Source organism: Ammodytes marinus (genome assembly GCF_949987685.1).
Source record: "Ammodytes marinus genome assembly, chromosome: 24".
In the NCBI taxonomy this organism is placed as follows: Eukaryota; Metazoa; Chordata; class Actinopteri; order Uranoscopiformes; family Ammodytidae; genus Ammodytes; species Ammodytes marinus.
Window position 1 is genome coordinate 4,624,240 of NC_137228.1, and position 14,972 is coordinate 4,639,211.

Here is a 14,972-nt window from a genome sequence, read left to right on the forward strand (position 1 = left end):
ACACACACACACACACACACACACACACACACACACACACACACACACACACACACACACACACACACACACACACACACTCACACACACACAACACACACACACACACACACACACACACACACACACACACACACACAATGACAAGGAGAAAGCAGAAAGTGACTCAACAGTGCTACAACAAAGGCTCGGGTTGTTGGTCCTCGCTGCTTGAAGTTTTCACTCGACGGGACTCGAATAAGGCAGTGGCACAAAGAGAAGAAAGCAAGCAAATATTACACCACACACACACACACACACACACACACACACACACACACACACACACACACACACACACACACACACACACACACAGTGAAAGCAGCTTGTGCAGATGTGCTGTTAAGTAGGAGAGAGTGTGTATCCTCTCCTGACCCTCTCTGTGTGTTGTGTTTGTCCAATCAGATCGAGCCGTACCTGCCCTATGAGTTCACCTGTGAGGGGATGCTGCAGAGAGTCAACGCCTTCATCGAGAATCAGGTACAGACGGCACATCTATCAGCTCCTTATGAACTTAGTGCCAACTGCATTTCTCCCAAGCGAAAGTGAATGAAAATGAATGGTTTACCGGTCAAAAATGCTCACTGTTTTCGAGTCACTAGCAGAGATTAAAGGTTCAGTAAGCGGAATGGTCAGTTTAGCTAACTTCCTGTCCCTGTCTGCAGTTAGCAGTCTCCTCCCTCGTCCCTACGTCACCACATTAAAGCCACTCTTACCTTTTGTGCATTTTTACACTTTTTTTGGATGAGGTTAAAATGGTATTAATAAGGTAATTACACTCTAAAATATAAGACAGACCCACCAGGAGTAAAAACAAACAATGATTTCAATCTCATAATATTATGAAAAATATATATAAAATTCAACCAATCAAATCGTTCGGACCGAACGATTTGATTGGCCGACAGACCTGTCTGTTTGCGGTCTGCTTCTAATTTGCGCATTCTCAACTAGAGGGTCTGTTTTGATTCCACGGCAGACAGTAGCGAGTAGCGACCATTGTAGAAAAGGCCCCAACGTTCATAAGTTACAGTGTTGTTATTTCTTACAGTGTGTTAAAATGTGTTTTGTTCAGTGTGGATAGCAGTCAGTTAGGGCCGTGACGTCAGTCGGACAGAGAGCCTGTTTAGTTTCCGTTCTCTTCTCCCTCGGTCAGATGTGTGAGCGTTGCCGCAGTAAGCGATCATTCCACATGGGTACGTGTTTATCTGAGTTTAAATGTGAATCACCCGTGTGTGAGTATGTACATGCAGTCCCGATCGCTGTTATAATATAGTTTGCATGCGATTCGCGGGTCGCAACAGTTGTTGTAACGTCTCCTCACGAGCGAAGTTTAAACCTTTGTTCTTTTCCCGCGATCTATTTGCGACTGTGCCTGTGAAAGAAGGAAAATAAAGAGCGGATAAAACCCTACTCCTCCTCTCCTAGTCTCATGCTTATAGTCTGACGCCTTTGGCCATAAGTGGTATTCTGGCCGACACCTCTGAAGTGAAACCAGTGATACAAGCATGGAACGAGGGTGTGGGGGCATTGGAGGGAGGCGGGATGGTAGGATAGTGCTGTAATTCTCAATTGCACGATGGGTGTGAGTCCCTTTAATGCACTGCAGCTTTTATCAATCGATTTTAAGTTTTTTTTTTTTTATCTTATTCGTACATCATCATTAACCCATTGATGACGGCTGCTGCGCGATGCCACATTGGCTCTCCTGCCTGATGCTGCGTCGCGCAGCATTATTACTTTATCTAATTTTCATGGCATTCCCAGCATAGAATGCACTGTCATTGGTTCAAATACACATGAGGTGGGTTTTGTTGATTTTTTGAAGACCACGTGACCACCCAAAAGTTGTGTGGTTTGCCGAAAATCATGTCAATCAAAAAAATAAAAAATAAAACAAAATAATAAAAAAAATACGCCGGCAGTGTCGGCGACAGAACAGTTAGTGGCGTTTGGTCCGCAGAATCAAGGTCTACTATAGACTACTGACAAAAATCACACAACACATTGCATCTATTTATTAACAATATTTAATAATTTTCTAATTCATCTAATTTTGACGATTTTTAGAAATATTTGTTGGTTTGTAAGCGCTAAGGGAGCATGTTTAAATAAAACCTGTGAACCTTAACTTTTAAATGTATTTTATTTCATGTTTCTATGTGCTACACAGGCTTAGATATTAAGGTTTTGGTAGACTTGACAATTCGTACTATTTTTTCAGAAAACCCTCAGGCATTAAGGACATGCATCCTAGATTGCCATAGTCATCAATGGGTTAAAATAGAATAATAGCTGTGAAGCCTTTTTTTGTGTCAGTAATCTGATTACTTGTTAAAACACTCTGTCATTCAAATGCCCTTGATTCTTAAATAGGTATCGCATCAGTGGCTATTTATGATCTGTGACAGTAATGTGTTGACTGTTGCTGTGGTGCGTTCAAGGACTTCTGCCACGGTCAGGTGATGTGGCCTCCGCTCAGCGCACTGCAGGTCAAACTGGCCGAGCCGGGGCGCTCCTGTAAGCAGGTGTGTCAGGAGAAGCAGCTCATCTGTGAGCCCTCCTTCTTCCAACACCTCAACAAGGACAAGGACCTGGCCAGGTACACACACACACGCACACACACGCGCGTATCTAATGTACATCCACTAACATTGGACTTTTTCTCTCAGCTCTACTTGTTATTTTAAAGTGTCCATTAGGTGGCAGTACACCACAGGTTTAAATGTACTGTATATGTTGTTATCCAGCTTGGTGAATTTAGATGTAATGCTTTAAGCTGCAGCACCAAGTTATCAACACTGGAGGGCCCTGTTGGTTTACTGTAAGAAATGGATCAAGGCTCATGACTGATGCTGAGGAACATTACTTCATTGGAGAGAGAGGGAGAGAGAGAGAGAGAGAGAGAGAGAGAGAGAGAGAGAGAGAGAGAGAGAGAGAGAGAGAGAGAGAGAGAGAGAGAGAGAGAGAGAGAGAGAGAGAGAGAGAGAGAGAGAGAGAGAGAGAGAGAGAGAGAGAGAGAGAGAGAGAGAGAGAGAGAGAGAGAGAGAGAGTGTGTGTGTGTGTGTGTGTGTGTGTGTGTGTGTGTGTGTGTGTGTGTGTGTGTGTGTGTGTGTGTGTGTGTGTGTGTGTGTGTGTGTGTGTGTGTGTGTGTGTGTGTGTGTGTGTGTGTGTGTGTGTGTGTGTGTGTGTGTGTGTGTGTGTGTGTGTGTGTGTGTGTGTGTGTGTGTGTGTTCCCATCTCTCCCTCTCACGGTTTAATCTCTTTTCCGAACATGATAACTAAAGCATCTCTATCCCTCTTGGTGTAGGTTTGGCATAGACTGTCTGACGGTGGAGTCCAGCTCAGACACGCTGGTTCCGGCTTACAGCGAGACGCGGCGCCACTGTATCTTCCAGTCAGACCTGCTGCTGTTCAGCTGCGCCGGATCCCACCAGTCACTGCAACGCATATGCCCCTGCCGCGACTACATGAAGGGCCAGGTGGCACTGTGCACCACCTGTCTATAGCACACACACACACACACACACACACACACACAAGGGGCTGACACGGGAGGTGGCAGGGATTTAATGAAGTGTGTTTGAGAGACATAAGACACACACACACACACACATACATACACACCAGAACTTTTTAGTGGGGAACTCAACAGACAAACATTCATGGTATCTCCCCCGTCATATTTATTGTTTACCCAAGCATCTGTCAACACTCTGATTGGCCAGGGGGCGGCGCTGTGAGTCCTGGACGCTGTGTGGAATTACTTGAATCAACAGGAGGGGAGTGGCCCCTTGACTTTTTAAAAAGTTGTAGAAGAAGATCTCTGAGCTGCCTCCTTGGTGGACCGCACATATCAGTGACTGCTTACACCAAGGGACAGCAAGAGACCAAGGAGACTCAAATGCCCCCCCCCCCCCCCCCCCCATCCACTCCACCTCAGCTGGTCAAGTCTGAAACTGTTCATTCTTTTGGTAGGATTGCACTGGACTGGCATGCCCAAAGGCCCACATATACCCACACAGACAAACACACACACACACACACACACACACACAGGCACACACAGGCTGTGTTCGGAAAGCCATACTAACGTCCTACTCATACTCATTTTGACTTCAATTCGAGTATGTGACGGTTGGGTATGCGAGTTTGGGTATGCGAGAAATTCCCGGATGAGTACTAACTTCCGGGAAGATTTTGGGTAAAGATCGATTGGATACTTTTCCTACTCAACCGCCCCACAATGCACTGGGTCAATCCTACCCGCACAGGAAAATAAAATATTTTCGAGCAAGTTGCTAGGCAACGACATTGTTTGGGGTCCGCGATCTGACAACTGTAGGCTACGTGCAGTCATTCAAAGATAAGATATGAAGATAAATACCTAACAACATTAGAGTTACTAAGTGAAATGACTAAATGAGTGATGCCAGTCTAATAGTGGAGAGAGATCAGAACCATAGATAGTATATAAAATCAGATCAGAACTGAATGCTGTGTTCCACACACCGCGGCTCGTCCAGCTCAACTGACAGACAGCTGAGTGCTGTCGACACGAAACGTGATTAGTGTTCTTAAAGATAGGCCTACTTAGATTATAAAACAAGAGGTCTAAAACACAGATGATGAACACAGGACTGTAAAAATCTAGTTCAATATCTAACCTGTGGAGGGCGGTAATACGCTAAACAGCGTCTAAACTGAAATTCTTTATTGCTTGAGTATACTTCAACTGAAAACGTTTCGACGCACCTCGCATACACAATTGATCTTTAAGTAGACAGTATGTAGTATATAAATGGTGAGTATGTAGGATGTAGGACGCTAGTATGGCTTTCCAAACACAGCCATACACACATGTACACAGACATTGTTGCTATCGGACGGCGGCTGAAGAAGAACCCAGTTTTACACTGTAACATAAATCGTTCCTCTCTTTCTGGACAAAAAGTGAAGAAAAGAGAGTGGACATGTAATGTAGAGATCTAGATTTTTATTCTGGAAGTTTGATCATTTTCATGGACTCCCAAGACTTTTAAGTGATCTTCAATTCCCCTTTTAAAAAGACAGGAAAGTGCAGTAGTGGATCGGTCCCTTGATTTTATGTTGCACGCTTTTTAAACAACTCAATTTTTTTATTTAAAGCTATTAAGATGGTGAGTGTGTTTGTGTGTTTCTACAGAAGGCCAGTAAAGAATCCTTGATAAGTGTTTTCATCCGGCACAAACCGGTACTACCACACACACACACACACACACACACATACGCATCACACACACACACACATTGCAGAGGTGAAGCTCAGTCATTCTCAGTAGCTAAAGCTGTCGTGGTAGGACGTTGTGCATAAAGTCGACTGTCTAGAAAATACAAGAACCACAGTGCTTGTCTCCCATCTACAGTACAGCTGTGAATCCTGTCAAGCTCAAACTCAAAAGCAATGAAATACTAGCCAACAAGGTGTTTCCTGCAACGCCAAAATCATTGTTGTCCCTCTATAGCGGCTGGGATATTAATTTGCCTGCAAAGAAAAAAAAAAAAAATTCCGGATTAAATTCAAATTGTTAGATCTTGTGGGACAAAATGCACTACGTTAATCTATTTACAGAGGTATTGGTGACACTGTATATTTCTTCATGTGGGATTTTAAAAGTTTTCCTTTTTTCTAATTTATTTTGTATACAGATCTTTTATCGCCTTGTTTTTTTTTTTATTTATATGAGGGGTGTCTTTCTTTGATGTTTTTTTTTCTCCATTTTTATAGACTTTTATTTATGAAGAGTAATTTAAAACGATGAATTAATAAAAATATAAGCCTGCCTTTTTTTTTCAAGTGTGTGACGGCGGAGGAGGGAGAGGGGAGCGCTGTCTGCTTCTGTTCAGCCTTCAGCAGCAGCGATGTTGATGTCTCCAATCATAGCCAGTGACACACTAAGACACATATTCCTTTTATTTATCATTATTGGGCTTTATCAGGTGCCCAGAACACACATCTATGAAGATGAGATATGCTAAATGAGCTAACCCAAGTCATAATCATGTTGTTGCTTAAAATAGAATAATGTGTGCCATCTCTATGAAAACATTTGATATTTTGTTCTTAAAAAAAGGCAAGAACTTACCTGAAAATTAGTTTTTAAACTGAAATCCTGATTAATGTAAGCCTCGGAAGGAAGCTTTTCCTTATGTAAGCTTTTACTTCTTTTAAAATCGCTGCCTCTTGAAGGTGGATAGCAGCGGACAAACGCTACTCGTTAGGTTGTGGGGGGGAAAACCAGCAGGAGCTTCACACACACACTTTGTGCTTTTATTTTTTTGAAAAACTCCGCTCTTCTGTTTGCACACACCACCGAATGGCACATTTCGCCTGCATTACCCCCTGTCCTTTGTCACTGCCACCTCAGACTGTTTTTATTTAATTCTTTTAATGTTTCCTGTTAAACTTTATTTTGATATGCCATAAAGTTAGTACATATGATGTGCCTTTTTTCATGGTTCAGTTTGCCTCTGTTTTGATTTGTCAGCTAGGACGGGGTCGAGCAGCATTCAGTCCCACATTTAACTCCACGGGACAGATGAAGTTAGCTTGTTTGTTTTTTCCCGATTTCCTAAAAAATAAAAAGCCCTTAAGCAGTTTTTAATCTTCAGCTGAATAGAAATCATGTTTTTATCTCATTTCAATTAAAAACTATTTAAAAATCAGTTCGGTTTTAATCAGTTCAGACCATGTGACTATAGGTCAATTCTGTGGCGCCCCATTGGAAAACATTATTGATTTGAAAGATATCGGGGTCCTAAGAAATATGACGGTGTTAATGGCCAGGTCTGCCAGGTGTTTGTCAGGCATTCTTCAAATGCATTGAAGAGGAATGATTGAATAACCTGTTTTCCAATTGGTCATCATTTTCCAGATGGAGCCAGAAGTTCATAACACGGTCAAACCATATTGGTCAATTCAGTGTGACAGAGAGCTCCATAGAGTATCATTCCGAGGTCCTTCAATGAATACATGTCAAAACACTTACTTAATCCAGTTAGTGGAGACTAATCACACACCACTTTAAATGTAATCAATCTGTAAATTCTCACTGGACTTGCCCTGATCAGGAAATTGAACCCTGGTTTCCAGTAACAGGGTCAGTTTCCGTGTTACCCTTTCATATAAAGCTATTCTTGGTCTCTATCTATCTCATCTCTACCAATGACAGTGTTGTCAGACATGTACAAACAGTTTAAATATACATACACACATTTGATATAGAGAACTTCTTGCTGATTGAACTTTAAGGATTATTTTTCAAAAAAAGTCGTCATTGTGAACACTTCAGTGAAAGAGGCTTCAGTATGAGTAGCTGAGACCGTAAGAAGATGGCCTGGAGACCCAGAGGTTGTGTGTTTCCGAATCCCAATCCCAATTCAATCAATTTTTCAACTGCAATATCCTAATCACAGAGATCAAAGGACACGGAGAAAGGGTTCTAGTGTCGATTGAGAACTAGATCAGTCTAATAGTTCAAGTTCGGAGACCCAGAGGTTGTGTGTTCAAATCCCATTCTAGGCATTTTTAAAAATCCCAGTGCCCAACCACAGACATGAGAGCGTTCAAGTGTCAACGGTCTCGGTGGCTCAGACGGTCCTTTCGGCTCCATGGAGTGATGCAACCTCGTGCTGACTGGTTCGAATCCCATTGGACAGTCCTGGGGAATTTACATTCAGCCACTGTTTGCTGAGTGGCCCGAGTTGTATTACCACATCAACTTTTTTTTCCAGCATTATTATGGCTTTATTGTAACATAAAGAGGCAGCCTAAAATACCTACAGATTTACAGAGAATCCATGTACTTTCCAAACTGTCTTTATGATGAAATATATACATTGAACACCAGATTATTTATATGTAACAATCTATACGGGCATATTACGCAGTTGGCAGCACAGACTGTCTGCAGAGCGCGAGGAGGTGACTTTCCCCCCAATAAAACACCTTGGTAGACTCCTGTGTTAATTAATTAATCTGACAGATTTACCGTAATAACCACCGTGTCGTCCTCTTTGAATTTGGGTATGTATTATGGACATTTTACTTTGATATCTATATACGATATATTACTGACCGCAAACATTTCAAGGTTGTTTCATATTCTGAATTATTTTACTCTGAAAATCTTGACAAATGTAATAAAATAAAAGCACTTCTTAATTTCTCTTTAAACTTTATGAAAATGTATGAGGGAAAAATTAATTAATATATCATACTTTTATTTTTCGTATATTTGCCGGGTGTTTAAGAACTCTTTATTGTCTATTTTCAGTGAGGGGAACGTGTCAAGACCATAGATAGTGTATAAAAGGTCAAGACATAAATCTCTTATTATTATATAATTACGCATCAATACTGCCATCATGTGGCCACACCGAGGTACTACGTCCACAGGTAAAAAGTAAAAGGGACGTTAAATCGGTGTAGTATTGAAGACACGGACGGTGTCGCCCCCTTGTGACAACGATGAGGTACTACACCTACAGGTTTAGTATGGAGTCAGTCAATTAGTAAATCCATGGAATAGCTCCTGGCGCCCCCTGTGGCCATAAGTAGTTACTACAACGGCAATGGTCGCTAGGCGCAATTACATACAAGCAACATTTATTCGCGTTTTTAAAATGTATTCACCGTTTGAAAGTATTAATGTACTAACCAGTTAATATCTGTGAATTAAAACGGACAAAATAACACTGTGTGTGTTTGTGTGTGTGTGTGTGAGTGTGTGTAAAATATTATTGTTTTTGATTATTGATTATAATATTGCCTATAGGGTTAGAGTAATGAGGCTTTCAGAACTCAGTGCCTACCCACTCACTGACCTCACCGCACGTCACTGTCTGTTGATACATATCAATCTTTATATACTATCTATGACATAAATACAGTTTTGAACACAAGGCAGCCCTTTCAGAATGAAAAAAAACATTCAAAGAAAACTAAACTAATGTGAATATGATTTATCAGGTGGGAAAAAAACATAGAAATGGAGTCAGCGATTCTGGAGCATATTTTTTTCTATTTAAATGTGTAATTTGAGGCACAGATATTTCATCTGTTAAGGTTATTCACGTTAGTTCATATTGAAAAAATAATATTGAAAATTGTATGCCTACTGCATCCTAACTTGATTATTTTTTTTATCGTCAGATGTATGTAGAATAGAAAAAAAAAATAAAGAGTATGCGATTCGGAACGCAGGGATTGTTCTGCCCTGCGCATGGGGCTTTGGTCATTGTTTCCAGTGGGACCCTTTTCAGTGACGGACCAGTCTGAACGTAAACAGGAAACAGAAGTTGACTCCACTACGAGCCTCGGTTAAATCTTTGCTTGTAAGTAGTGATATGTGTGAAGTTGACAGAAGGATAACCTTACTTAGGTTATTTTAGTTGTCACATTAAACCCCGCTTTATTGCGTATTTGTGGCGAGTGTATTGCTGATTTTTTGGGTGGATGTGAGCGCACGGCGATGTAATGCTTAAACGGTCCACCAGAGGGCATAGGACTTTTAAGTATAAAGTGAACTTTATCGTCAATTCTTAAAATATGCAGGCATGGCATTTGTCTCTGTGCACGGTGCAATAGGAAATATAATCATAATACAATAAAGTAATGTAAGATAAAGATAAACATTAAACACGGTATATAAAAAATAGAATAGAAAGTAAAAAGTAGATAAATTAAATTTGAATGTGCAATGTAATGAACGAATAAATGAACAATACTGTAATTACAATATGCGAAATATGCCCAGTAAGCTGTTCAATGAATTGGTTTAGTTTCTATATGTGAGTGAAAGCATGTTTATTTTTGATTTATTTTATTTGTTTGTTAGGGAGAGTGTATATTAATATTAACAGCTGTAATAATTACAACTGTAGACAAATAAAATACAAATACAAGGGCACACGTGACACAAGACAATAATAGAGCTGAAAGATTACATCAAATCAGTTTTATTTGTATAGCCCAACATCACAAATAGACATTTGCCTCAGTGGGCTTTACATTCCATACAGTATGACATCCTCTGCCCTTAGACCCTTAGCTCGGCTAATGATGAAAACACTTTACTTTGGATGCTTCATTTGAAAAGTTAACAACATAAAAATGAAAAGATGATTCATCAGTGTAAATATCCACTTTTTATTCCTTCCACCAAGGCTGTTTTGTGCATCTTGGCTTCATCTCAAACGTGTGCTGTGTGTGTGATCTTTGTCTTTTTATCCATCAACATTATTATTATATTAAATCAATGTTGTGAAATGTGTTATTGTTGTATGATCAGGGGCCGGTTTCCCGATAACGTCATCTCTTAGCGCGCTACGAATACTCCTACGTTATGACTTACCAAAGTTGTTTACCTCTGTAGTCGTGGTTCCCGAACGGTCTCTTAGGAGTCTTCTTAAGAAACAGTCCCTACGTGGCTCGTACACGGCGCTGTCCAGTGCTGAAATCGATGGCTCGATTTTCCATTTCCTGCTTATTTCATGCGAAGCTGCATGACAAGTCTTTGCGAATAAAAGATTACTAGAAATCCTTCTAAGCCGAAACATTTATTTAACACCTCTTGCTTTATAATTTAAGTATCTTTAAGAACAATAATCACGTTTCGTGGTGGGTCAGTAAGGAAACTGAAAGTAGAATATCGCCAATGGCCTATATCAATAAAAACAGACGGCCCAAACAGCGTCCAAATGAGCTAAAATCCTAAATACAATAAACAGTAACATGGCACACTTATTTTAAGGTAAGCTTTAATTGATTATTCATTAATTTTTTCACACGTTTACATGTTTTGAGGCGGAGAATCCGACGCACACTGCGGAGCTGTCAGCTGAGCCGGCTCAGCTGACAGCTCCGCAATGTGATGGTTCTAGTGTTAACCTTGGTCGAACGTATTACCATAGCCTATAGGCCTACTGATTTAAAAAAGGTAGCCTAGGCTATAGAAAAATATAGAAACAGCGGAGGAGATTAAGATTGTTTCCAGCAATTATTTTCTTCATGAATGACTTGTGACAGTTCCATGCGCAACAGGGCACTCGTGTCCGTTTTACGCATGGTGCTGACTATGTAGGCTACTTATAGTTTGAACACTTTGTGAATCAGAGTGAATGGTATTCTGCTAACATATAGCTTACTTTAAATGTGATATGTACACTATATACAGTTATCGTTTTTAACAGTTTGTTATTTAATACAGTCATCGCTGTGTCCGTTTGATATGAAATACAGTCAGATTTATTAGTTAAATGACACAAATGAGAGCTGAAACATCCCTACGGTAGAGCTAAGAAGGCTCTGCGGGCGCTCCAGACCAACCTTACCAACGTAGGACGTACGAAAGAGATTCGTAGCAAAGAACGTTTCGGGAAACAGGCGAAATGTTAAGTAGGAACTCTACGTAGGGGTTACGAATGACGTAGCGTTAAGAAGGCTCTACGAAGGCTTTGGGAAACCGGCCCCTGAAAGATTAAATCAAATCAGTTTTATTTGTATAGCCCAACATCACAAATAGACATTTGCCTCAGTGGGCTTTACATTCCATACAGTATGACATCCTCTGCCCTTAGACCCTTAGCTCGGCTAATGATGAAAACACTTTACTTTGGATGCTTCATTTGAAAAGTTAACAACATAAAAATGAAAAGATGATTCATCAGTGTAAATATCCACTTTTTATTCCTTCCACCAAGGGCCGCGTTTCCCAGAATCGATCGTTCTTTGGGGCCAAAGAAGGGTCGAAAGAAGGGTTCGCCAAAGAAGGAACGTTAAGATACGGGTGTTTCCCAGATGGCTTCTTAAGTGCCTTCTTTGGAGAGCCGTAAGATGAAGCGAAAGAAGCATCGAAAGAAGTACTTTGGTGGGAGCTGTCCACCGCGGTGGTGCTAAAACTGAATAAATCGATGCCAGGCAAATCGATCACCCACCTCTTTATCAGCGCATAAGTCACACACAGCGCCCCGTGGTCCCCCCACACAGGTTCAATTAGTTTAAGTATGTAGCGTTTGTATGTGTGTGGGTGCAGGTGTGAGTGTGTGTGTGTGTGTGTGTGCCAACAGGTGTATCCAAGTAGTAATCAGGCCCATTAGCGCATATATACCCCCGTGGATATAGGCACACATATGTGAGAATGGAAGGAACCCGCGTAAAAAGAAGCAAGCGGGCACCGGCGTTTACCGCAGAGGAGATGGGCGTGTTGGTGGACGAGGTCTGGCAGCACCAGGATATCTTATTCGGGGGAACAAAGGGCAAAAAAAATATCACCGTCAAGAACCATGTTTGGCAGGCCATAGCCCAAAAGATGTCCCCCTCCAGCCCATGTGGTCTGCGTGACTGGGGCGCAATCAGAAAGAAGTGGCAGGAGTTCCAGAGCCAAACTAAGAGGAAGAGTGCCGAGGTGAGGAGCGAAGCCATGGGCACGGGTGGTGGACCACCGGGTGGGACAACCCTCACTCCCGACGAGGAGAAAGTCCTCTCAATTATCGGGAAGACGGCCTCCGAAGGCATTAGTGGGGGCATCGATGTGCTGGGGGACGAGGGGCTCTCATTAAGTGAGGATGAAGAGGAGCCATCCGGGAGCAGAGCAGGGACGTGCACGCCACCAGGAGAGGACGACCCCCAACAACCGTGGCCTGTCCCTGCGCGCCAACCAGCAGGGCCCGGTGTCCGTATGCGTGGAGGCTCAAGATGGCGGCCCGCAATAACAACCTGCACCTGCAGTGAGACGCTGGTGCGCCTGGAGAGGGAGAAGCTGGTGGTGCTGCGGGGGATGGAGGGCCACCTCCAAAGACAAACTGCCCTGCAGGAAGAGATGGTCCGGATGAAGCAGGAGGGGTTGGAGCTGCACCGGAGACAGCTGGCGCTTGCGGAGGCCCAGTTCAACCGTCCCTCCATCTCTGTGCCAATCATCTTTCCCCAGGATTCAGGTTAGGGGCATTTCAATGTTTTATCTGCATTACCCAATGTATCCCGTTCAATTTCACTAATCAATCTCCCTTCATTGCAGGTGATGCAGAGGCCCAGTAGATGCAGCGCGGAGCTCCCCCCCCCCCCCCCCCATATGTTTTCAATAAACTACTTTGGTTTCCTTTTCAACCATGTATTGTGTGGATCATTTTGCATTGAAATGAGGGTGTCAAATAGCAACAAAAAGTCCCAGGCAATTTGTAATTTATCTAAGCGTAGGTTCATGACGTGTGCGTATTGTGCGCCCTTTCAACACAGCATGTTTTGTGCTAATTTCCCACTTGTTACATGGTCACCTCAGAAACGTGGACACTATACTCCCACATACTGTATGCAACAATACTTCCTTAACAGTCCAGTGCCATACTTTCAGGTAAAGCACCCGGACACTGAAGCAATTAATCATAGTGTGCAGGACGTTACATGTAGCCTATATCTGCTGGTTCTGTTTATTTATTTCAGCCTTCAGGCCTGACAGTTGTTATGGGTGGTGTGGTGGTTGTGGGTTTATGGTTGTGGGTTTATTGGTGATCAGTGCTTGGCGACTTGTGGTGAAGGGGTAGGGGCTGGGGTTGTTGGACCTCAGAAGAGGTGGATAAGTTCCTGTCTGGTCTGGGCTCCGGCCTGATGCAGTACTGCTCGCACATGGCGGGGGGCGGGGTTCGGGGCTTCGTCCTCTGAATGTTGCTCTTCAACAGGAGGCGGCTCATCTGCGCCAACGCGCACTGCAATGTTGTGCAGCATGGCGGTGACAACAATCACTCGGCAACACTTGATTGGTGACAAGCGCAGCCCCCCCGACGAACGATGAATGCACCTGAAGCGGGACTTCCAAATGCCAAACACCCGTTCGATCTTCGTCCTGGTGCTTGTGTGGGCCTCATTGAATCTCTCCTCCTGTGGTGTTGCTGGGTTGGTTACCGGCGTCACGAGGTAACTCCGGAGAGGGTAGCCACTGTCCCCTAGGATGATGCTCCGGCCAAACACTCCTCTCCCAGCCTTCTGCCCCACAGCTGAGTTGGCCCACATGAAGCTGTCGTGAGTGCTGCCTGGCCACCTGGCGACGATGTCAGTGATGAGGCCATTGTGATTCACCACCACCTGGGTGTTGATGGCCGCGTAGTGCTTGCGACCAATCCAGCACGGATCCACCAGGGAGGGATTGTGGATTGGAATAAGGGTGCCATCTACCAGACCGATCACCCGGGGGATCCCAGCCACTGCGTGGAACCCTTGGTGGACCATGCGGACCTCGTCCCGTGTGGTGGCCATCTTGATATGGGTCCGGGCATGGCGCAGGAGAATTGGTGTCACAGCTGCCACACTCCGTGACACCGATGCCTTGCTGAGGCCGGTGCCGTCCCCCACCACCTCCAGGAAGCTTCCCACTGCGTAAAAACGCAGAGCAGCCAGGAGCTGCACCTCCGGGCTGAGGGCAAAATTGCAGCGGGTTGCTCTCTGGATGTGTGGAGACACCAGAGTTATCAGTCGTCGGATCTCCGCACGGGGCAGCCGGTACTTTGCCTGGACGGCCCGGTCTGACAGCACGTCCAGTGGGGAGAAGTTCTGACGCACGTAGGCATTAATGTAAACCGTCTGGCTTCGCGCACGGCGTCGCGGTTGGTTGGCAGCGAGAATTTGCTGTATTGCAGCCATGGTTTCTCACACGCGCGGACTTTGGCAACGCCTTTATATAGAGTAGCAGGTGCATCCGCTCTCAATGAGGTTCAGCTGAATTCAATTCAATTTGTTTCCTTGATATCTGTGAAATGCCACAGGGTTGTTGAAGTTTTTTTTATGTGTAGTACTATAAACTCTTGTGTGTGGAAAACGTAAACCTGTAATTCATTAAAAAAAAAATTCTCTACTATTAGTTTATGTTTATTGCGCCAGTGGTCCGCATTGAGCATTGTTT

The 14,972-nt window shown here is 43.4% G+C and overlaps 3 protein-coding genes across 3 annotated transcripts in view; 2 read left to right on the top strand and 1 right to left on the bottom strand.

Moving 5' to 3' along the window:
• mgat5 (alpha-1,6-mannosylglycoprotein 6-beta-N-acetylglucosaminyltransferase) overlaps positions 1-6,595 on the top strand; it is an 83,891-nt gene extending 77,296 nt beyond the window's left edge. Inside the window, exons 15-17 of the mRNA XM_080053181.1 lie at positions 448-522; positions 2,487-2,644; positions 3,353-6,595. Coding sequence (XP_079909307.1) covers positions 448-522; positions 2,487-2,644; positions 3,353-3,551 — 432 coding nt within the window. The 3' untranslated portion in view covers positions 3,552-6,595. The remainder of the gene's footprint in view (positions 1-447; positions 523-2,486; positions 2,645-3,352) is intronic.
• A 5,797-nt stretch (positions 6,596-12,392) lies between these two features.
• Positions 12,393-13,117, top strand: LOC307269851 (uncharacterized protein; the record flags this gene model as incomplete). Its single annotated transcript, XM_080052933.1, has 2 exons — positions 12,393-13,017; positions 13,098-13,117. 2 exons carry the CDS (start codon positions 12,393-12,395, stop codon positions 13,115-13,117), a joined length of 645 nt encoding a protein of 214 aa, XP_079909059.1.
• Positions 13,118-13,639: 522 nt separating this feature from the next.
• On the bottom strand, positions 13,640-14,713 carry LOC307269852 (putative nuclease HARBI1; the record flags this gene model as incomplete). The annotated part of the gene is made up of 2 exons (XM_080052934.1): positions 13,640-14,486; positions 14,601-14,713. 2 exons carry the CDS (start codon positions 14,711-14,713, stop codon positions 13,640-13,642), a joined length of 960 nt encoding a protein of 319 aa, XP_079909060.1.
• Between the last annotated feature and the right edge of the window lie 259 nt (positions 14,714-14,972).